This window comes from Phragmites australis, chromosome 1, assembly GCF_958298935.1.
Source record: "Phragmites australis chromosome 1, lpPhrAust1.1, whole genome shotgun sequence".
NCBI classification, from domain to species: domain Eukaryota; kingdom Viridiplantae; phylum Streptophyta; class Magnoliopsida; order Poales; family Poaceae; genus Phragmites; species Phragmites australis.
In genome coordinates this window covers 3,060,908-3,086,376 of record NC_084921.1, presented here as the reverse complement: position 1 = coordinate 3,086,376, position 25,469 = coordinate 3,060,908, and the positions used below count along the sequence as shown (strand labels likewise).

At 44.2% G+C, this 25,469-nt stretch overlaps 1 protein-coding gene across 2 annotated transcripts; it reads right to left on the bottom strand.

Annotated features, from left to right (window-relative positions):
• Positions 1-5,510: 5,510 nt before the first annotated feature.
• LOC133917286 (protein FLOWERING LOCUS T-like) lies at positions 5,511-11,411 on the bottom strand. Of its 2 annotated transcripts, none has more exons than XM_062361219.1 (4): positions 11,139-11,411; positions 10,897-10,958; positions 10,742-10,782; positions 5,511-6,111 (listed from the first exon to the last, which is right to left on the bottom strand). In XM_062361219.1, the coding sequence occupies exons 1-4, from the start codon at positions 11,334-11,336 to the stop codon at positions 5,783-5,785; spliced, it is 630 nt and encodes a 209-aa protein (XP_062217203.1). In that variant the 5' UTR covers positions 11,337-11,411; the 3' UTR covers positions 5,511-5,782. The 2 variants fall into 2 exon arrangements, with proteins under 2 accessions (XP_062217203.1, XP_062217267.1); XM_062361283.1 differs by having other exon boundaries at positions 5,524-6,039.
• Between the last annotated feature and the right edge of the window lie 14,058 nt (positions 11,412-25,469).

Sequence of the window (25,469 nt, the reverse complement as noted above, 5' to 3'; positions counted from 1 at the left end):
TGACAGACAAAAGTTGGATGAACCTTGAGACCCGGACTTGTCTGGAGTATCTGAGTGGGGTGAAGCATTTCATGAGTGCTACCTTGGAGGATCTGAAAGATCATGGTAAAATGACAATGTATTGTCCATGTCGCGACTGCAAGAATGATAAGAAGTTTCCAGAATCAAATAATATCTATGAACACTTGGTCATGCGTGGATTTAAAGAGAATTATACATGTTACAACAAACATGGCGAGGAAGGCCTTAACGAGGGAGAGATGGATCGGGCACTCCATGTCGACAGTGTGGATCAAGGACTTACACCCAGTAAAATAGATCATGATCTAAGGGATGAGGATATATTAGGTTTCAATGATAATGATCTCGAGAATTTTGTGGAGAATGTGGACCAGATGGTGCGGGATGCAACACGACGAGTATAACAATGGTAAGTTTGCTAAATTTCAGGAATTTGTGCGGGATTCTAAGACGCCCATTTATCCCAACTGTAAGGAGAAGTACACGTAGATATTTAGAATCCTAAAGTTTCTACAGCTAAATGTAACCTATGGTTGGACTGACAAGAGTTTTGAAGAATTGCTGGATCTGCTAAGGGACATGCTACCGAAGGGGAACTTGGTGCCCGAGGGCATCTACGGCGCAAAGAAGATAATTTGTCCTTCAGAATTGGAAATAGAAAAATACATGCATGTAAGCGGGATTGTATCTTGTTTCGTGGAGAGTATACAGAGCTGGATAAATGCTATGTTTGTGGAACACATCGATATAAGCATAGAAATGACAGTGGTGACGGGGATGAGGCAAGAAAAGTAAAAGGCCTCCTAGGAAGGTGGTGTGGTATTTTTCTATAATTCCCCATCTGAAGCGTATGTTGCCAAAAAAAAAATGAAGCCCAATTGGTGCATTGGCATAAGGAGGGTCTTAAGAACGACGCAATGATACAACACCAGATGGATTTCGCTCAGTGGCGAATCGTTGATTCCACATTTGGTTGGTTTGTTGAATAATTGAGAAATATTAGATTTGCTATGAGCACAAATAGTATGAATCCATTCAGTAATATGAGTATCTCACATAGTATTTGGCATGTTGTATTTTCGATCTACAACCCTCCACACTGACTTTGTAACAAGCAGAAATACATTATGTTGTCGATCTTGATATGAGGACCTAAACAACTTGGCAATGATATCGATGTGTATCTCAGACCTTTAGTCGATGATCTTAAGAAACTCTGATCGAAAGACGCTGAGGTTTGGGATCAGTACAAGCAAGAGTACTTTACCTTGCATGCCATGTTGTTCGTCACCATCAATGATCTACTAGCACTTCGTAACTTATCAGGTCAGAGCAAAAGAAAAGGTGAAGCTTACCCCCATTGCTTAGATGACACAGGTAGTTTGAGGTTGAACAACTCAAAGAAAATAGTGTACATGCGGCATTGACGTTTCCTTTCTAGGAAACACCTGTACCGAAAGCGGGGAAATCACATTCAGAAACAGCAAAACCGAGTCAGTCGCAGAAAAAGTAAAAGAAAAGGCAGCCTAAGCTAACCAAGGTTCTTTCACCGGGTCAGTAAACACTATGTTCTCTCAGCGGCGCTGGGAATCTCAGAGCACCCAGGTCGAGTGCGAGGTATATCAAGTTCCTAGGGCTAGAAATACAGCTTTCTCGAAGACCTCGGGATGTACAAGAAGAGGAAGAGGTCTACAGTAGACGTGGATGCATTGACACATGCATTGACACAGGACATCACTCGGAAAGTTTACGCAAGCGTCATGGAGTAGCTTGCATCACAGGGAATACATATTTCATGCTAGTGGAAGCTAGCCCTGGAGCTACAGGGAAGAGTAGTTACGCCTCTAAGGAGGCCGACCAACAAGTAGTTGCTATTGTGACTGAGCCGGATATGATTGACCTGTTAAAAGGGCCCACGCTCTACAGCCTTGTAATCAGGCCTGGTGGGTATCACATCTAGGTTGCAAGGGGCTAGGTGCTTCCAGGCGTCCGTATCTTACATACAGTCCTAATAAGTGCATGCTATGTCATGGTTACGGTGGATATGGTATATAGCAATATCACCGATCATGTGTTGGAGCTCCCCCCAATGATAAAGTCACAACTTTGGGTGAAGCTCTTCGTCAAAGGATCCAGTGGAAGAGGGACGACATCATGGTCTCAAGTGCATCCCATGACGAGCTCCAAGTGCACCGCCGTAGCGCCCTCACTTCGAGAGAAGGCAGCTTCACTACCTTCTCCTTCTCCAGAGAAGTTGGCTTCACTGCCTTCTTCTCCGCATTCAGCATCCTCACTTCTAGATCCAATTCTGTCTCCCCCAGAGAGTCCAAAGAAGAAGGAAAAGGAGGTCGAGAAGAAATGCTCTAAGAAACACTTGTCAAAGATGTCGAAGGCTATTGTACCGGCTAAAAAGTCCACGGATATTAGAGCAGCGTGGACTAGTGCCAACACGAAATTCTAATATGGGAAGCCCATGATGATTGTAGAGGGCCTAGCAAGGGTGGGAAAAGCATGTGTCGACCTGCATAGTTACTACACGCATGCTTCTTATTGAGGGTCAATCCTGACAGTGATTCCAGAGTATGTTGGACAACGGGTGCGTGAACGGTATTTTGGGAACATAGAGAGTTGATGAGTCGGCGTTCGGTGAAGCACATGAGGAATTGTGTGTGACAAACTCTGAGACGCGAGGAGTTATACAGGTTCAGGCCTCTCGGAGGATAATAACCCTACGTCCTGCGTGTTGTGTTTATGGAGGATCTGAGTGGGTCACAGAGAGTGTTCTAGCTAGTTGCTAGGCTTTTTTCCTCTTTTCTTACAAACGGGGTCATCATCCCTTTATATAGGAGGGAGGAACAAAACTTACACGTGGATTCAAACAGAGGACTCTTGCTCATCCTAATATCTAACCCAAGCCATCATTACAGAGGACAAAGTGTGTCCACTTACCCTGAGGGTTTGATACATTCCCTCGTTGTGCGTCGTAGATCTTTGGCTATCATGTCGTCTCGTCCTGGTGCTCTGACTGCCGCTTGTATGCAAAGTTATCAACTTACCTGACCGGTCTGCTGACACCGTCCTATCCGTTGTGCGGTACCGTGCTGGTTTGCACTGCCCCACCCCGTAGCATTTAATGCCATGAGATGGGACACTACCCTTCTGCACCGTCCATGACTTTGTTCTCAGGGGAAGGTGCTTGGGGAAGGAAAAAACACTTGAGTAGATATCAATATATATGATTGGACAGTTTGTGTTAGGTCTAGCCCTGCGACCAGTGGGGCTGGTCACGAGTTCAAGCGAGATACCAATGAGGCTGGTCGCGCAAGCCTCGTACTGGTCGCGGGACTTTCTACCCTGGTCGTGCGACCGACTAGCTTTTAGGAAATACGCATCCCTGGTTCTTATATTCCTTAGGGGTCCCTTTTGCCAGGATACCCCTATACTCCATACACCGACACTTCTAGAGACAACAATGCCACATCTATAGTCGTACAGTACAAATGACGACACCTCTTAAGTAATGACGATAGCTACTTCATTGTAGGTTTCAATGACTTATACGACCTCTTCAACCTTAATGGTCTGAACATTTTGTTATTACGGATCTTCACATTGTAAGTCCCTTGAAACTGAATATTCATGAATTAATACCACTAAGTCTTGAATTAACTATATTCTTATATGTAGACACTTGATGAAAGAAACAAAGAAGAACAAGGATTCCATCGCATGTCTTGACCCTGAGTCCATTACAGTATCAGTCATCTAACTTCACCCCTACTACGCTGTGGACCATGTGTCTAGGGCGATGCAACAATATTTCAAAATGCAGTATCTAATGGGCGCCCATAACACCGATGGTCATTGGATCTTACTAGTCATTTGCCTCAAATGGGACTTGGTGTTCTACCTCGACTCGTCAAGACCAGTAGGATCAAAAGGCAAACTTAGATAGTGTGATTACAGCACTGTAAAAGAAATCTTCGATGCGTAAGTTCTACCTGACTTAGTTTATATATTTAATTTTTCTAACATTCAAATGCTCCCTAATTGATCCATCTTTATGCAAGACTTTTGATAAGTACCTTCGAGCTCAACCTGACTACAACGAGAAAGATGGCCGCAGACTGACACACAAGACCGGCTTCGCGGTAAGTGTTACAAAACAGATTACCAAATGCACTCTGTTGCTATCTTTTTTCTTTTGATCTAACACTAAATTTTCTTTCCAGCAGTGTCACCAACAACCACCGGGCAACGCCTGCGGATTCTATGTTGCGTGGAACATGCTCCTCACACTCCGCATGAAGGATATCAAATCCTCCGATGTAAATTTCAATACGAGATTATTCCTAACTAATTTCAGTAATTAGTTTAATTCTATGATAACATGATATTGGTTACGCGTCAAATTATGCAGAAATTTGATGCTTTTTTTTTTTACGATGGTGCACTCCTGGAGATACGACGACTGATCGCTGAGTTCTTGGTGTCTGAAGTCATCAGTCCACACTGCGAGCTCCACTATAGAACTCATATGTTGTGAGGTTTTATGTAATATGAGTTGATCAGAACTTTGTAACATTTGTGATTCTGTAATGAATTGATTGGAACTTTGTAACCATTGTTGTTCTGTGATCAATACCATTCGAGCTAGTTTTTGTCGATATAGATTTGGATGTGTTACTGTTGTTTATAGTAAGAAGACGGCTGCCAAAAAAATCATGACTACGCTCCAGGATGCAGCCAGGAAGTAGGTCAATCCAGCATAATAATCTACACATAAGTGATAGGTAACTAGATCACCCGTCACTTATATATTCCTTCCCAGCACATGGGTGACAAACATAAGTGACAGGTAAGTGATGTGTAACCTCTTCACCCATCACTTGTGTCTGTCAACCTAACACATAGGAGACGTTTATAGATGACAGGTCATGATTATGACCCATTACCGATGACCTTACCCGTCAATAATAACTAGTCATCAGTGACGTATTCGGAGTGACAGATGTAGGATCCGTCACTAATGTCCATTATGATCCGTCACTTTAGACATTTTTCACATAGTGTGGCAGGCTTGACGTGGTGGAGGTGAAAAAAGAATGCTATGATTAGGAGGGTAATTTGTTAGGATGAATAATCATGTTATTTTCTTCCTGGAATAACTGTAGTAGTTGCCCGGTTTGCTAGGGGGACTGGGTTCAGTAGTTAGGATAGAGTTAGACGTTGTTTTTCAATTTTGTTAGTTAGTCGGCGTCTGTTAGAAGTGGCCCTAAGAACTGGGCGTGGGATGTCACATTCGGAAGTGCAGGTGGATTGTTGGACGACTAGCCCATATATTTCGTGTTCCATTTTACCTATTTAATCAATGTTGAAAACGCTGCCGAAGATAATCAGCCAGCACAAAAACACCGGAGTTCTGAACTCCCGTCAGGTACTGTAGCACTACCGGCAAATTGCTGTTTTTTTCAGAGAGCGATTGCGAGCGCTCCAGCGTGGGCGCCAGCAGATCGAGCTGATTCCCAGCTGCAATAACATTTCTTTCTCCCTCCATGATTATATGTTTACGCACGTACGCGTGTATGTCCAAGCATGCACGTAGCTCCATGCAATACAGATCAAGACACCACGATCGATCACAAACACACGTACGTACGTAGACTCGTCATCCGCGTACGTACACCAATCGTGGCGTGCATATATACACATGCAACATTTGTGTATGTATATCATCGCCTACGTACGTAGCTGCTAGCAGCTAGGGCGCCGGTGTCCGCGGCGGCCGGATGACGTGGCGCCGGCCGCCGGTGCCGCCCTCGGGCTGGCAGGTGAAGAATGCGGCGGCGACAGGGGCGCCGAGGCCGTGGTGTTCGGCGAAGTTGCGGGTGCAGAAGTTGTGGCGGAGGAGCGGCGGCAGGTCCACGGTGCCGCGGGCCATCTGCTGGAACAGCACGAACACCACCCGGTGGATCCCCGCCGGTGGCCGAGGGCTCTCGTAGCAGATCACCTCGCGACCTGCATGTACATACGCATGCAATGCCAGCCACATCCACACACATCCATCATATGATAATCTACTGAGTTCATCTATCACATGATCAAAAGTTTAACGCATGAATTATATTGTTCGATGAAGACATGCATGAAGAGTCGGAGGCTTGAGAACAGGAATCCATGAATTAACTGGTACTCTCTCCGCTCCTGTTTATTTGATGTTTTAAAATGTGTGTAGTCAAATTATCGTATGCATATGTACAAAACTATCTGAAGGTTGTCTACATGAAAGCTATATGATTAATTATGATCATTATCGGAAATATGTTCACAACATTGTAATTTTGTCAACAATTTAACATACAAGAGTAGAAACTAATATAAGAAGTAATAATAGTCAAAGCAATATATGTTGGAGACCATAACAAGTCAGTGTAACATCAAATAGAAAAGGAAAGAGGGCCAGCCAGCTGGTTATTAGGAAGTTAATTACCATCGACACTACCACCCTGAGCTTAGTTGTGATTACATAATTTCTTATGCAAGTGTTATTTTTACAGTAGTGCTATACATACAAACCCCATTTGTGTACAACTCCTTTAATCACTTGCATTGGGTGGTGTCACATTGATTATTAGTCAAATAGGCCACACCTGGTTGTACCAGAGTCGTAAAAATACGTGAAGTATTTCTCTTATTTTTTACATCAAATTTCTTATGCAAGTATAAATTATTACATCCTAGGTCGAACCACGTATTCTTAAACTAATATGTCGTCAACTGAAGCTTTGTTGTCACATATTTCTCCACTAGGTGAAGCTCTAGATCACCGGCAAATTGCCTGTTCGTTCAATTGCTTATACGGATGCTCTTTATAAATCTAATTGAAGTAATTATTTTCGCCCATAATACTGTCGTTTATTACCTTTTCAGGCATGCAAGTTCCTACAAATCAATAAGTTCTGCATGAAAATATATCAAGAAACCAGAGAGGGAGGGGCTCTACAGCGGGGCGGCCAAGAGGCCCTTCGCCGTCGCTGACTGGCTCTCCGACCCTTCACAGCCAGCTGGAGAGCTCGCACCGCCGCCCCGCCTCCCCCTCGTGCCACCACCGCCCTGAGAAGGTCGTTGTTGCCTGGATCTAAGCCGCCATCGTCGGGTTTCAACGACGCCAAACGCCGTCGTCGCTGCCGCTACACTCCCCGATGCTGTCGCCTCCTCTAGCCGCACGGTGGGTTTCGAAGGGAAGCAAGGAAGCAAGCGTGCGGTCTGCGAGGTCGGCAGCTATGGGTCAAACAAGGTCCGTCATCGCCGGAGCACAGCTCACCCGAGCGGCCGAGCCCCGTCGCCGCTCACCGACGCCTTCCCCCAGAGCAGCCTGCCGCCTTCTCCATGGACCAAGGTCGGATCGGCCGGATCCGGGGCTGGGCAGCCGGATCCGCTAATCCTGAGCCTGGATCCGTCGCCAGTCTTCACTTAGCTGTCGTTGCTTCACCGCTCCAAGCTACGCTCCTCGGCGTCTCCTCCGCCCAAACCTGTCACCACCTGCTCCCTCAATGGGGAGTCCCAAGGGGAGGAGGAGCTAGAAGGTCCCACCATCCTCTGCCCATCGCTCACCACGGCCCACAGCCCGGCTGTTGAATCTCCTTCGCTCTACCCATCGTAGATCCTTCTTCCTGGCTGTTGAAGCTCATCTCCCTTGGCTGTTGCAGCTCCTCCTTGCCGATCCACATTTGCCCATGCCGCCGCCCAGAGTTCGAAGCAGCCTGCCAAATCGGCACCGGCTCGAAGCTTGTCGTTGTTGACCTGGACTACGCCACTCGCTGGATCCACACCTCTCAGATCTTGTCTACTTCACCAGTTCAGGCTGCGGTGGATCCCCATTTCCTCTACAGAGCCTACGCCGTTGTGCGTTGTGCCTGATGGGTTAAACGATGGGTCCCAATTACGGCCCTAGCATAGGAAGCAACCTAGGGCCAGCCTCACCATCAGAGCCACTGGACACCCACTCCTTTTTTTGGCATCTAACACCCTCTACTCTGCTTGAGCACAAGCCTATCATCCGTGATGAAAACAGGTCGCTCACTATTGTTGTCTCTCTAGCTGTCATAACCAATGTTGCCTCCTCCACCTTCACCGGTGCTTTCCACCATCCCTGTCGAGGCGCGATGGGTGTTGGTGGGCTCAAAGGATCGCTCTAAGCAAGATCCAGCTACGCGCCACGCTGAATAGTCGTTGCCACTATCGCCCAAAGCTCATTCGGAGTGCAGTCTCGCTTTCAAGAGGTGGTATCGAGGCACATTCCACCAAGTCAGTTCCTACCAGGACGTCTTCTGTTGCATCCGCTGTCGACGCCCTAGGCATCTGGATTGCATACTCCCTCCTTATACGCTAAACCTTACCGTTCGCATTAAGCTTAGAATCGGGCGAAGATCGTGGCTATGACTTCACAGCGTGGACGTCGCTTCCTGTCGCCGGTTTCACCTTGAACCTTTGCTAGGCACAACAAGGACGTCTAATCCGTTTACCACGACAAGGGGGGTGTTAGGTGCAGATGTTGCTACCATGCCCCTCAGGACTTGATCGCACTGGACCTTTAGTCCATGCTTGCATCTCTGGTGCAGTTGCTATGCTCTAAGATCCAACAGTTGATTGTAGCCTTCTTGGAAGAAGGGATGCGCCCTCTCATAGACGAGGTTTCTACCATCAAGTTATGGCTGGCACATGTGGCCAACCAGCTAGAACGCATGGAGCCGTCTAATGAAGACCCCTCTGGTGCCGACATGGTTGGCATTTTTGGTCCTTGCTCTCCAGTTCAGTGTTCTCCTTCCTCATCGTTCTTTTCTTCCCACATGATTGTTTGCTCGCCTCCTGAGGACTCCTTGCCCATAGCCGTTGCAGACCCAAACGATTGAGAGTTTCCCATCGTCAATAAAGTGGATAAGGCGTCGACCACCTCCACTGCACAGAGACACCAATGGCCGCTCATGAATCAGTTGCATAAGCACCAGGATCCACTTATGAAGCCACAATCGCTCCATGTTGTCACCCCTATTGATCCTTTGGTCACCATTGTGGAGGGTGTTTCCCAATAGACTTTTGAGGAGTGGTCGGAGCCCATGGCCACTAGCTTGCAGCCCCAAGCTCATGCCGCCAAAGTAGAAGATGAGTCAACCACAACACTTGTGGACATGAACCCTCCGGATTGTGAGCAGCACACGATGGCTCAATTCCTCCATACGCTTGAGCCAGAGACCCTGGAGTACTAATATGACTTCTCGGGGATTGCCTTTCAATAGTTGGACGCAACATCCCCGATTGATGAGCAATCGTCTGAAACTTACCTCCTCTCACTGGCAACCGCCCCCACCATGTTTGAGGCAGAGACTTTGGAATACAATTTGGACTTTTGTGTCACACCTATTCTAGACTCCACTGAAACACCTTAACATTGACCCATCGTGGGGGTAGACGACCCCCTCACACTTCACCATGACCTTCACCATCGATGGTGACACCAGCAAGACACAGGAGGAGGACTTATGATAGGTCAATGGTCTGCAGAAGTGCCCATCTTGCCTTAAAGTTTTTGGTCAAATTCGATGGATCACCTCCCCCACCACCAGAGGTGCTCTCTCGGATCATCTCAGTCGTCAACCTTCAAACTTACATGGGGCATTGAGGTGTTAATCTTGCAAGCCATTCAGGTGTGGTGCTATTGTGGTTCTTCTTCTGTTGGCTTTTGTAGTCGCTTTTAGTTGTAGTATGTACTGTTGTCGGTGACGGCTTTGGTCTGGCTTTTCTTCCGCTTTGCAGCGTTGTGAACCATCTAGACCTAGTTTAGCTAGGTAGTCAGTCATGTGTCTAGGTTATTTTTGCGATGCTCTAGACTTAGTTCTAGCTAGGTAGTTTTGCTCATTGTGTTTGTGGTTTTTGCTCGATTTTTTCTCAATTAACCGATCAATTTAGCCTGCCGAGCTTTCTTCTTATTAATACAATTGGCAGCTCCCTGCCAATTTGTTTTAAAAAAGTTCTGCCTACTGATAATGTGATTTTCGTCAAACATGTTGTTATATGATTTGGAACAGAAATAGTTCCCAACACTCCCGCCATAACGCGCCAGGAATTCACTTAGTATTTTAGAGAGATTTACGTAGGAAACATCGGAAGCACCAAAACTTGTAGGATAAAAGACAGAGGAAAAAAGGATTGAGCTAAACGGAAAACCAATATAATCTTGTGACACGCAAGTGCCTCAATGTCTCATCTCCAGTAGTTAGATCGTATAAATTTTAGTCGCAACAAAAAAAAGATCATATAAATTTTGAAAAGGGGCATTCGTCATAATTAATTCTAGAAGGGGTCATCTTTGGAGATTCAGTTGACTAATATATGCTAGGAAAAATAATTTAATGATGGCTTAAACTTTAAGACATAAAACAAGGTAATGGTTACTAATACTCCATCCTGTCAGAAAAAAGTGTCGTTTTAGGTTGTGTTCAATCAACACATTTACACTTTAATCATCAATACCTTTTGAATATTTCGATCGAACTTTTAAAAATGATATAACTAGTTTTGTCTTAAAAAGTAATTCATAATATTACAAATTTGCTACATTTTGTATATATTTCATACGAGTAATTAGTGGTCTTGTTAATTATTATTTCAGATGTCATATACTCACTATGCATATGGACTATATGCATGGTTGTGCGCTTACCATAGTTTGTATCAGTTGTCCCAGGAATATCTGTCACCAACCTGCAAATAAATGATAAAGGTCCAAATATAACATGCCTTGTAAACATATTCACCATATGCATAGATTTGGAGTGTGCACATGCAGGTAAGCAAAAGCCTAAATCGATCAATCACCAGTGCAAGTACTCCCTTAGCGTCGGATTGCTTGGGTTGGGGGCATCTGGATCCACCATAACCTTTCGATCGATCGAAGAACCATCGTATGTGTACATGTACGTATGAACCGATCAATCGAATCAGTTAGGCATCAAGAACAAGTTCGAAATAAAATTAACAAGTATATAGACAAATTAAAGAAGACGAAACATGCGTACGTCGTGCATACAGCAAATACATATATATAGCAAGAACTATACAAGCGTGTAGGATTGCCTGAGATCGCTCCCCCCGACCTCGACGAGAGGCCTCGCGGACACCGCCGACGGCCGGAGGTCGCCGCCGTTCATGATACGGCGGCCGTTGTAGGAGACCCGGAGCGCCACCGTCGGCGAGAACTGGTCCACCACATCACCGACCACCCGCCCTAGCACCAGGCTGTCCCTTGAAGTCGACATGTGGATGATCGATCGACAGCACGAGCTAAATAGGTAGAGGGGAATCGAACGCTATGTGGAAGCTATGGCCAACCTGCTGCTTGTCTCCTTTTATATCTGCTGTCCTCTAGAAGCTAGCTACCTATTTACCCAGCTACTACCCGCTAAATGCAAAACTAATTAACAGCAAATAAATAAAATGCACTATCTAATATTCTAAACACGCTGTTTTTTCCCATTAACAAACCGGCGCTCGCAGAGCATTGTGCAGGTCGGTAATTTCTTTAAATTATTCTCTCCACAATTTTATAGAGTTTTACTGAACTGCATCAACTGAAATAAGTCGCTTTGCAAAAAATAAAAAATAAAAAAATCAGGTTACTTGACCACACACAGAGGCTGTGCATGGGTTAATCATGGCGTGGTGCTTACTTCAGGTGCTTGACGGAAACAGATCGACAAGAATATTTCTGAAAGACAATTAAGCACTTTTTGTTGTGATACGTGTCAAATATGTTTACATGGCTGTTACAGATAGATTTGAATTGTAATTAGGTGGAACTAGAGATAGAGTTATAATCGAACTTATATTTTGAGACATTTAAATAGAAGGACCACCTGTGTAATCGCAGACCAATGAAAATAGTTGAAGAGCAGCGTCCGTAGTCATGTCTCGAGAATGTAGGCAAGTTGGATGAACCTTGTTAAAAAACATCGTGTCTCATGTGTTGATTTTGTGCTTGGCTTGTCGATCCTAATAATGCTTTCGCTAAAACCCTATAAGTGATACCAGAGTTATACAGAGATGTTCCACACCGCGTATGACACGAGTTTGGGGAAGGACATAGTGCAGGGTGTAGTATGGCGGCGATTGACGATTCGATTGGTGGATTCGGACACTTAGAGCTCGGTGACTCGGATCGTCCGATGAGCTGCATCAACGGGGATCCGTCCAGACGTAGAGATCGGGTTGGTGGAGAATAGAGCCCGCTGTTTGATAGAGGTTGGTTAGATATGATAGCCAAATTCGACAGTATGGCTATAAGATATCACAGATAGAGACGACGGTTTTGACTCGTAATCTGATTGACAGATTGTCAATCCAAAATAGAGCAGCTGTTGCGAGCTAAGGTAGAGCTACGAGAAAGGAATGGCGGCGGATGGTGGCGTGGTGGCCGCGCGGGAGCCAGGCGGCTGGTACTGTTGCGTGCGTGACCGGATGTTGGGTGGAATCCGCGGAGGCAGCACACGATTCTGGGGTGTGGCGTGCTGCTGCTGGAATCTGGGGTGTGGAGACTCGGTATTGGCTCGGCTGCAAGAGGTGGAATGTTGTTGGCGCTGCAAAATGCAGGCTGTTGGCGCTGCAAAATGCAGGCGACAGGAGTTGATGCGATCAGGTGGAGGTTCACGTGCTGCATGTGGACAGGTGGGTCAGTAGCAAATTCAAGTGCTGGGGCTGGTGGGGCAGGAATCTTGCATGCTGTGGAGCCAGGTTACATGTGATTATGGAATAAAAAATGGAGTACATGGCTGTATGGCATAGGAATCCACGGGAGCAGCACGCATGCCGATAGCGCTTTGGATCACAGCACGGGATGGTTGCACGGATGCGGGCAGGGCCGTCCTTAGGAATTTGAGGGAATCGGATCCTCTGACTTTACCAGTGGGTGAAGTCAGTGATTTCAAACGTCTGTGGACCGTTGGATCATGGATGGATGGATTAGAACTGTTCATCTACTCACAAACTACTGTTCACTCGTGACTTCATCCCTCTGAAGTCACGGGATCCGGATCCGAATTTGAGTCCCAGTACGAAATATAAAATGAGACTTTAAAATTGAAAAAAATCATATAATCAAAGTATATTTTCAATTAATTATATAACTTAAATACATATTATTTCTTACAATACTTAGGAATATATCAAATATTAATGTTAAAAGAGTAAAGGTAGTACTAAGCAATAAACTGACCTCATATTCTACTAAAAAGCATCATTCTTTTAGTATTTCTTGAAATGAAATCTTCAATTATATCTTCATACTTAATCTTCTCCAAGACATCATTTTTAAGTGCTATTGTCGTCAATCCATTGAGTCTTTCTTGTGTCATAGTAGAACGCAAGTAGGACTTCAACAACTTGAGTTTAGAAAAGCACCTTTCCGCAGATGCATCAGTCACATGAATGGTTAACAAAATTCTGTATGCAACAACGGCACCTTTCCGCTGGCCTGTATGCCCCCGTCCTCAACCCGATGACGGCAGCGCCCAGCGGCCAAGCCTAGAGGCGCCGTGCAAGGCGTCGGTCAGTCGGTGCTATTCCCCCGGAGCGGTAGCAACATCAGCTGAAGGGTGCGTCGCGTACTCGCGTCAGCAGGGCAGGGACGTAGGCACGCAGGGTGCTCGACCTGGGAGACGAACAGGCCAGCGGAACACGAAACACGATCGAAAATTAACACAAACATGCACAAGAAGAAACGGAATAGGCCACAAGCCACGATCGAAAATTAAGTATATGCTTAATCAAATTAATTAAGATTTGATGCCCCAATTATTTGGGGGCCCTATGCGACCGCCCATCTTGCCCCTGCCACTCGACGGGCTTAGATGCGGGTTCGGCAGGCAGATAGGTCTGCGGAGCTCAGTCGGTTTCACGCAGAAGTCTTGTTGCCAGACGGCTGGTGGTTAGTAGGAGCTGTATGCGGGCGTTAGAGTCCCAATCGGCTGGTGTGGCTGGATCCAATGCGGTGCGGCGCAGCTCGGTGAGGAGTTGGAGTGCGGTGCGGCTCCAGGGCTGGCGTAGGACGTTCGGACTCGTGCTCGGATAGGCGTGGGAAGACCAATTTTGTCCTGGACTCGGGGAGCGGGCCGGGATATAAAAGGAAGGCGTCGGCGATAGGTTCGAACCGCGCAACAGACAAGAATGCGGAGACAACCGCGCAAGCAAAAGTCCACGGATTGCGGGAAAAATTATAATCGGCATGTTCATCAACTGTTGCTTGTGACTGTTGTCAGAGCGACTGCTGATCGAGCGTGTTGACTTCGTTGTGTGCGTGCGGCGTGGTTGTAAAGGGGCTCAAGAGCGGTGAATTGTGCACATGCGGTGTATGAGACGGCGTGTGCGCAGTTCGGCGTGTGCGTAGCGATGCGTAGGGATGAGCGTACGGAGACGCGTTTAGCACGTATGATGTACGCATCGATGTCATCCAAATTTTGAGGTGAAAAGATTCGACCAGACTAGCAACTTCGGGCTTTGGTAAACAAGAGTTAATGATCTGCTAGCAAAACATGGTGTCCTGAAGGCTCTACACATGAAAAAGTTGGCCACGGTAGATGATGATAAGTGGGAGGAGATGCAAGCACAATCATCGTTAACAATCATGTTGTGCCACCCCGATCAAATTATGTACCATGTCATGGTTTTATCATCACCTAAGAAAATTTTGGATAAATTGGTCGATTAGTTTATGTCTAAGATATTGAGTCGAAAGCTATATCTGAAGCAGAAATTGTACGAGCTGAAGATGAAGGAGGGGTAGATCTTGCTGAGCACATAAACGTCTTCGATCAAGTTGTCATTGACCTTGTGAAGATAGAGGTGAAGTTTGACGATGAAGACAAGATGATTATTCTTCTGTGTTCCTTACCAAGGTCTTATGAGCACTTGGTCACAACACTGACGTATGGCAAAGAGACAATCAAAGTGGATGATATTCTTGCAGCGTTGTTTGCTCATGAACAAAGGAGAAACAACAATGTTGGCAAGAGTACGTTGGGAGGCGCTTTGCTGGCCAGGGGTGATCAAGGCAGGGAGACTGACAAGAAAAAGAAGTGGAAGATGATTCTACGCTATAATTGTAAGGTTTGGAGATATGTGAAGAGATATTGTCCGGAACTGAAGAAGGACATGGCAAATATTACGATTTCCAAGAAAGATGACTCGGAGAGCGATGGTGGTCTTATTCTAGTACTATTGAGTGAAAAGTCTTATGGTGAAGCGTGACTATTAGATTCAGCAAATTCGTATCATGTAACATCTGAAAAGGAGTGGTTATTTTCATACTCCGAATGTGACTTTTGGTCTTGTTCACTTGGGAGATGACACGGGTTATCATGTTATGGGAGTTAGCAACATCAAGTTAAAGATGTATGATGGACAAATAGTGTTACTTGAGGGTTTGCGGTATGTGCTGCGACTTAGGAAGAATCTAATCTTTCTTGGAATTATGCATGGAGAAGATTGGTTGTATCAGGCGATGCCAAGTAAGAAGATCTTGAAGGTGATGCATGATGGTAAGACTGTGATGATAGGAGAAAAGACGTGAGATCATCAGTACAAATTGAAAGGTGAAGTCATGGAGGTGGGACTTGTAAATTTTGCAAAATATGTTCCTGACGGCAATGCATCCTCATCAGACTGTTCGGAATAAGCAGCAGAGCTGGACGACTCAAGTATAGGTACATGGAGGTTCGCATATGACGTGCATATTCATCTAAGGTGAGGTTTATTGGCATATGTGTCGAATATATGTACATAGTCCGTTACAAATAGACTTGAGTTGTAATTAGGTGAGACTAGAAATAGAGTGTAGTCGAACTCTTATTTCTAGAGCTTTAAATAGAAGGCACCATCTGTGTAACCATAGATCGACAAAAATAATTGAAAAGGAGCGTCCGTAGTCATGCTCAAAGATATAGACAAATTATTCGAACCTCGTTAAAATATATCGTGTCTAATGTATTAATCTTGTGCTTAGTTTATCGGTCTAGTATGTTGTGCATAGCTAGTACGCTCCATCGTCTATTTCGTCAAACAAGGACAAAGCACAAGTGGCAAAAAGGGAATTATTAAGGGCTCCGTCTTTTTATACAGATATGTATATTGTACATTCCAGCAGGAAATAGCTGACCGTTTCATTGGACAATCGTATATATCGAGCACTGTGAAGAGCTAGATAAATTACTGAAAGGAGAAGATCGTGTATGACAAATGCAACCTAGAAACGGGCGCCACAGGACTTCCAAGACAGTGACAGTGCTATAGAAAACATGCATGCGACCAAATAGACATTTCCATTCATGGCACAACACTTGTCGATGTTCATGTGTGCCAACCCCAAACATACTACTCCCTCTAGTCACAAGTACTTAATATTTTGGATAAAATCTGATCCAACTTTGATTATTAATAACTTTTAAAACACTTAGTTTGAAAACATGAAAATCGTGAGTAGATTTGGCTAAAAAAATATTTTCATAACTCATAAATTTATTAGATTTTATGAATATATTATAGTAAAAAATAGTGATCAAAGGTATACATCGGAGATCGTGTCATGTCTAAAACATCTAGTATTTTTGACTGGATAGAGTATATTAAGGTTTTATCTTGTTTAGATAGGTAGACATATATGAACCCTTGAATAAATAAGAGTTGACAAGTAATTCCTAGCGGTTCAAGCAATAGTTCATTTCTCTCCCCATCGGAAGAGATTGCCATCACTACCAGGATTAAGGATTTTCGTGGCAGTGCGTCTTTTTCTTGAGAGGCATCAAGCACAACCAAGAAAATAGCCACCATCCAGGGGTTAGCAGGGAGCCACTAAAGGAAATCTATTTTCTTGAGGGTTAAATAGCATCACCAGGAATTCAGGCAAACAACCTTGGCGGTTTCCCAAAACTCACAAGAAAATTGATATAAAACTAAGGGTTATTATTGCACTGCCAATAAAATAAAATATTTTACTGGTGGCTTTTGAAACCGCCAAAGAAATAGGCAGGTACTTCAACTATGGCCGGAAATTTTCCAAGTCCCGCACTATGGAGGGATTGGGCACGTAAATTGGCACGCGTGGGATCGGTCCCGTATAAAAAAAACCCTACCAATTCGCTGCCATCGAAACAAAAAAAAAACCACCCCTGTGACCCCTCACGTAGCCGGCCCGCTTCTCCATCGATCCCACACCATCCCTCATCACTGCTGCCACCCACATCCATGGACTTCCCCTGCTGCCGCCTAGCTGTATATCATCGTCGTTGCCCCAGCTGTAGGTGGTTGTCATTGCCCCTTCTATCCACCGTCGTCGCCCCGTTCAACCATCCACCACCAGTGCCCCACCCAGCCATCCACCGCCATTGCCCCATGCATCCAGAGGCGTTGCCCTAGCCATCCACCGCCGTCGCCCTATCCATCCACAAACGTAGGCACCCCATCCACCACCAACGCCAGCCTAGCCATCCACAGACACTGGCACCCCAGCCATCCACAGACAGTGGCACCCCATTCATCCAACAACAGTGCCGGTCCATCCATGCACTATCGCTACCACCCCATCCCCAGGTATCCACCTTCATCGCCCCGTCCATTCACCGCCTCCCCATCCCCAGCGACCCGTCGCCATCTGCAGCAAGGAGAGGAGCAAGGAGGAGAGGAGTGTTAGGTCGCTGCAGTTCGCGAGCACATCAGCAGCGAGGAGAGCTGCTGTAGTCCGTGAGCACCATAATAGTGTGGAGAGGAGTTGTGTCCTTGTTCTGATCCCTTCAACTCATCTTCCAACACCTCAAGTAGTGTTTTCTTTATCTGTGGAATGATTCCTTTTCTTTAGGGACAACCTCTATAGGGGCACACAGGCTGGAAAAGTTGTTGCAGTAGAGATCCAGTTTAATTGCCTCATGGACTTGACCGATGTGATCTTAGCAATAATCTGATGACTTAATTAGCTAATTTTGATGTGATCTCAATGCTAATCTGTTGACCTGATTAGCTGAATGAGTTATGACGAGTTAAAGAATTAAGTGGTTAGGCGTTTAATTGGTTAGTCATGTCCGATTTCTTTCTAGATTTTTGATTTAAGTGAGTTATGACTTAAGTAGCTTCGGTGCAGAACTGCATTCCTGGTTTCATATTTTTTATATTCAATTGATTTTTGTGTGGAATACTTGAAATAAACTTATTTGTCTCATCTTGTGTAATAAAAAATAGGACAAACTTATTATGGCAGATCGTGATTGGATGTACATAGGTTGGTCTCGTGGGTAGGCTCCCTTTAATGAGTGGATTGAAAACACTAACAGTTTCTTAGATCATGCATTTTCTTTGCCGAGTCTAGTCAAAGGTGGTACCATTAAGTGTCCATACTCCATGTGTCGGAACTATGAGCGGCAAACAAGGGATCACTACATAAGAAACTAACAAAGAAGGCACCACATTAGTGACGGCTGCTCAATACGCGTCACTAATGTCCTATTAGTGACAGGTCTAATAAGAACATGTTTATTGGACCCGTCATTCATGCCCCTTCTGATCGGGACCAAATATAGACCCGTCACTAATAAGTAGTCATTAGTGATGGGTCGTAACATGATCCATCACTGTTGATAATAGTGACGGGTCAAATTGTGACCCGACACTAATGACTAAGTCATCAGTGACCGGTCGTCCTAGACTAGTCATTAGTGACGGGTCAAGTTGTGATCTATCACTAATGATAAGGTCATTAGTGATAGGGCGTCCTAGACCAGTAATTAGTGATGGGTTAAGTTGTGACCTGTCACTAATGATAAGGTCATCAGTGATGTGTCGTCTTAGACCAGTCATTAGTGATAGGTCGTCTTAGACCAGTCATTAGTAACGGATCACAACTTGAGCTATCACTAATGATCCACTCATTAGTGACGGGTCATCCTATACCAGTCATTAGTGATGGGTCAACTTGTAATCCGTCACTAATGACGGTATTCGCAAATATTTTTTTTAATTTTGTTTTTCTCTTATTTTTTCTCACATTAGCAGCACTAGAATAGGAACCATTGTACATTTTTGCTCAAGTTTGATGTAAGGTGTGACGGCTATGGACACAAATGCGCGTTCCAAAAACGATGCAGAAACTTCTGGGGGCGAGAACTCAATCTTCTAAGTCGTTTTTGGCCTCCAAAAATTCTCTGAACATGACAATATTGGGAAGAAATAGATGTAACTTTTATTAAGATGTCCGTAGAGTGAAAAAAATGTCAAAATCGGAGTCTGTATGAAAAAATTATGCCTGTTTTACCGAATGCACTCCGAGTCACCTATCAAATTATAACCCTTGACAAAATTTGGCAAAATTAGTCATTAGTGATGGGTCATGGTTATGACGCGTCACTAATGACCTTCGGCAAAGAAAGTTAAAAGGATAAAATATCCAGTTTCTATCACAACTACGTGATAACAAAGGTGGTAAGGTGGCCACACACACGAGGAGGAGGCCGCGGGTTCGATTTCCATGGAATGCAAACTTGAAAATGATGTGAAAAAAGTGTGGCTTGTGAGGCATATGGGAGATGGACCTACGTTGGGATGGCTCGGGTGAAAAAAAATAATATATTTTTGACTTTTTTGTGTCCAAAAAATACGAAAAATGTTCATCGGTCATTAGTGATGGGTCAAGATTACAACCTGTCACTAATGTTCAGTCAATAGTGATGGGTCACGGTTACGACCCATCACTAATAACTGAATTTTAGTGACGAGTCACGGTTATGACCTGTCACTAATGACCTCATTAGTGACGGATCATCACCTGTCACTAATGACCTATCATTAGTGACGCGAATAGAGTGATGGGTACGAGACCCATCACTAATGCCAATTATCACCCGTTACTAATGACTTTTTTTCACGGAGTGGATAATGTAGATATGCATTTGTGTAGAAATGGGTTTATGGATAACTATAAAACATGGGCATCACATGGTGAGAGAGATGTTGCTAGTCATGTTGAAGTTGGACATGATGAAATTGATCAAATGGATGACATGTTAGCTAATCTAGGTGTTGACCATCCACCCACAATTGATGAGGAGCCAAAAACCTCTGCCAAAGCATTTTATAGAATGGTTGCTAGTGCTGATGAATAGGTTCACGACAACACAACACACTCATCTCTATTTGTTGTTGCATGCTTCCTAGATTTGAAATCACAATACAACATGCCAATTGCACATTTTGAAGCGAACATAGAGTTAATCCATGAGCTTTTGCCTTTGGAATCTAAGTTGCCTAAGGATTTCTATCATCCTAAGAAACTATTAGAGGGCCTTGGTATGCCATATCTAAAAATTAATGTGTGCTATAATAATTGTATGCTTTACTACAAAGATAATGAAAATAAAGATAAGTGTGATGTGTGTCTCGTTGTGAGGAAGTCTAGAACAAAATCCCGCGTAAAGTTTTACGCTACATTCCTATTACGGATAGACTACAAAGGCTATATGCATATAAAGATACAACAAAGCTTATGCAGTCACACAAGAAATCCGCATCTGGTAAGTTGGTGCACCCCTGTGACAGGGAAGCATCAATTTGATGTAGACTTTCTAGACTTTGCTAGTGACTCAAGAAATGTGCGGCTTGCGATTGCAACGGATGGTTTCACACCCTTCAGTTTGGGTACGACTCTGTACTCATGCTAGCCTGTATTTGTTACTCCGTTGAATCTTCCACTAGGCATGATTATGAAGTCAGAGTACATATTCCTTTCCCTTCTAATCCTGGGTCATGAGCTTCCTGGGAAGAAATTGAACAACCTAATGCAACCTTTAGTTGATGAACTTATGATGTTATGGGAAGGGGTTGAAACATGGGATATTTCAGTCAAGCAAAACTTTAGAATGCGAGCAACCTATTTATGGTTAGTCCATGATTTCCTGCTTATGGTAATTTTGTTGGATGGAGCACTCATGGTAGGTTTGCATGTCCAATATGCTTGTGTGACAGTAAGGCATTTCAAGTCCGGTATGGTCATTAGACTTGCTGGTTTGACTGCCATAAATGATTTTTACCAAGGGACTATGAATTTAGATTTCAAGTTAATGCATTTTGGAAGAACATAATAGTGCTTGATGAGGCTATAAGGCGCTTAACAGGGGAGGAAATTCAATCCAAAATGCACACACTTGTAGCTGATGCAAAAAGCTTTGGTAAATTGTACAATTGGAAGCATGTTAGTTGTTTTTGGCAGCTCCCATACTTTCACAAATTGTTGCTACCACACAACATTGATGTGATGCACAATGAGAGAAATGTAGCGGAAACTATATAGAACACATGCTTTGACATACACGACAAAACTAAAGACAATGCGAAGGCAAGGCAAGATCTAGCTGAGATTTGTAATCGTTCATAACTATATTTGGAGTTCAGTTTCTTTTATAGGTAGTTATGTGCCAAAGAGTTGAGCAAGGATGCCATATATGCACTAGAAGATCAAGTTGTTGTTCTTGTATGCAAAATGGAGAAGATATTTCCCCCTGGATTCTTCAATCCTATGCAACATCTCATTATTCATCTTCCTTGTGAGGTTCGATTAGGAGGCCCTGTGCAAGCCTATTGGAACTATCCATTTGAGTGGTAAAAAATAGAAATGCTATTCACATATGAGAGGTAAAAACATAAACACTATTTTATTGATTCATTTTTGCTTGTTTCGTGTAGGGAAATCCACAAACTTAAAAGAAAGTAAGAAATAAGGCTCATATTGAGGGTTCAATTGTTGAGGCTGAACTATCGAGGAGGCCACATATTTCCTCTCTCTTCATTTTCAGCCCCAAGTTCGATCAGTTAGAAACAAGGTTCCTCGCTATGATGATGGTACCTCTACCTTTGAATGTTCGTGTGGCCTTGAAATCTTTAAATACCCTGGACGATGCACTAGCCCTCGTCATGTTTGTGAGCTCTTAGTAGAAGAGTATGAGGCTGCTTTCCTATACATTTTTTTACAAACATGCCAGAGATTGATGAATTCTTCAAGTAAGCACGAGATGAATTCAAAACTCTAATTTATTTCCCGGATATATTATCGGTACTATGCTAACTTCTTTGTTCCTCTAGAAAATTTGAGAAGGAACAATGGAAGAGCTGAGTAGAACCAAAACCCAAGCAAGTTAGGGACTTGAGGTTGGATGGGTGGAAGACTGGCCGTGGGAAACGTGGACCGAATTTATTTGATTGGTTCAAAGAAGAAGTAATGTTGCTGAAAATTTTCATCTAAAAACTAACATATCAAGTTGTACTTGATTTGCAGTGCAAAAAGATGTCTAACATTGATGGTGGCTTACATCAAATTTCTTATGGTTTTCATAGAAAAGTGTCCACTTATGTGTGTTATGATGTGAATGGATATAAATTTCGTTCTGAGAAGTATGACAGTACAAAATCAGGATTAACTACGGTCAATAGTGGCATATGTGTATCTTGTGTTGACGATGACAACAATGAATTGGAGTATTACGGCATTATTAAAGATATCATTAAAATTCAATAGGAAGGGAGTATGCAACTAGAGATGGTACTGTTTGACTACCTTTGGTTTGACCCAGCACCAAATGGAACTAGTCACACAGAAAAATTAGGGTTAGTGGAGATTAAGCATACCTCTAGTCTTTCGTTGTTTGAACCATTTGTCTTGGCAAGCCAAGTTAAACATGTTTATTATTTGCCTTACTCATGTAAGGAATGGATTGGTGGGTTGCATATCATGTTTCTCCGCGTGGCTATCTTCCTCCAAATGACAGAAATGATAATTCAAACTCTCCTAATGAGCCATCACATGATGTTTCATTCTACCCAGAGGATGACTTAGGGACCTTCATTATTGATTTAGAAATCGAGTTAGAGAATATAACTTCAGTTGCTTCAGATGAGAACACCAATCCTAAGGAATTGGAATTTCTATCCAAGCTGAATGCTAATGAAGAGGATATGGATGAACAAGATGAAGAGAACCAATATTAGGATGAAGATGAAGAGGATCAAGATGGCTAGCCTAGACATCCACCTTATGACCCAAATAACTTTTGATTTCCTCTTATACAGATTATTAAGTGTGTGATTATTGTATGTCTTACTCAAGTTATTTAAATTTGCGTTGTTTCTTTTTTATAATCTGCAAAAAAAAAACCCGAATCATTTTGTCATATACAGGAGAAGCAGTGTCTTCGACACAGGAAGGTTTTAGGCAAGGAGGCTGTAGCCAGGGTTGATAGCTACAAAAGGAGTAGAGCCGATGGTGCTCACTCACAGAGGAGCAAAACTGAAGGTGTTAGCTCCCAACGGAGCAATGGAGAAAGTGTTAACTCCCAAAAGAGCAGTGCTAGTGATACTAACTCCCAAAGGATTGGTACAGCGGATGATAACTATGAAATGAGCGGTGCTGGTGGTGATAGCTGCAATGGTGAGGAGCCGCCAAAAAGAGGGAGAGTGATGTCTATGACTAAATTGGTGTTACCTTAATGTGGTAGGAAGATTGAACTGGCGCCTAAGGGTGATAGGTAAGCATGTGCAGATGAACTAAAATTTCTCATGCCAATGGTTATTTGTAGCTTCTATGACTTACTTTAACTATGCTTGCTTCATTTTCTATCCTATGTAGTATAACGACATCTATGTATGGATTACCTGAGTTATTAGTTCCATTTACATGGCTGCAACCTTTTTCCATTTACATGGATGTAGGTTGTTACAATGGCTACAGGTTGTTTGCCATTTTCCTTTCACCTTTCACCTCCATCTATTTTACTATTTTCTGGACAACAATAATTTTCAATTAAAACATTGTAGTATTAAATTGGACAACATTGCAATATCACCATTTTTTGAGACAAATAGTACTCTAACTTTTTTGCTATTGTTTGTGTACAACTAAAGATGGCCAAATGGGCCGTGCTTACTGGGCCGGCCCGAGGCACGGAACTGTAGGCACGGCCCAGGCACGGCCCGGTCCGAGCCGAGATGGGCCGGGCCGGCACGGCACGAGGCCACGGGCCGTGCCTGGGCCAAGCGCGCGGCACGGCGGGCCGGCACGGCACGGCCCGGCCGAGTCGGGCCGGCACGGGCACGGCCCGGCCCACGGGCGGCACGGGCACGGCACGGCCTGACTCAGGCACGGCTGGCCCAGGAGGCACGGCCGGGCCGGGCCGGCACGGCACGCGGCGGCCCACGGCACGGCCGGCCCGGCACGGCACGGCACGGCCCACCGCGGGGGGCACGGCCCGGCCGGCACGTGGGGCACGATGGGCCGGCGGGGGCACGCGGCCCGTTTAACCCGTTAACCCGATATTTTTGAATTTTATAGCCGTTTTGTGACCGTTTGAGCTCCAAAAAATTCGAAAAAAATTGCAAAAATCACCATTTTTCACCTATAAATAGAGGAGCACCTTGCCCTTCCATTCCACACCAGCAACACCATTTTCTCTCTTGTTTCCTCCTCTCATTCTTGTCTCAAAGTTCGTGAGAATTAGCGATAATTTGGCAAAATTAGTTTGAATTGTTGCAAAAAAATCCGAGCAATTCCAAAATCATCATCCTGCTGATTTGCTATCTTGAAGTTGAAGAAATCTTGGTGATTTTTTTGCATCGTTGTTGAGTCTTATTTTATTATTTGATTATTTCTAACTCTGAATATTTGCAATTTTTGTAGTGTCATTCGACATTGATCATGGATGCCGGTGATCATGATACATCCATAGATCATGATTTTTTTCTCCAAGGACTCACAGGGGACTACGGCCCCTTTGATACTAGTGCTGCAGGTGATGATGGACCCGACGGTGAACCTCCGGTTGGTTCACATCCAGATCCAGGTGATGCAGCAGGAGTGCCATCGTCAGGCTCTACAAGTGCGCACACATTAGCAAGCAGCGGGTCTAAAAGATCAAGAGCCGGTACTTCCGAAGTTTGGCAAGACTTTGAAAGGATCTATAAAGAGGAAGATGGGGTAAGTGTCAGGTATGCTAAGTGTTATATTTGTAAAAATGAATTATCTGCAAAGCCCTCGGGTGGAACGGGGCATTTGAAGAGGCACGCCATAAGTTGCAAGCGAAAGAGTGGAGCAGCCATGAAGCAGACGGTGTTGCAGTACAACCCCGACGGCTCTGTTCATCATTGGGAGTACGACTCTGCCAATGCTCGAAAAGAGCTATGTTGCTTCATTGCAAGAGCGGATCTACCACTCAATATCGGTGAGTCTGCTGCATTTGAAGATTACATTAAGCAAGCTCATAATCCTAGGTTCACGCATGTTTCTAGACAGACAACTAGTAGGGATATGGTAAAATACTACAATACGTGTCGTAGCAAACTTAAAGAAATGTTGCAAACATGTACATTTTCAGTTG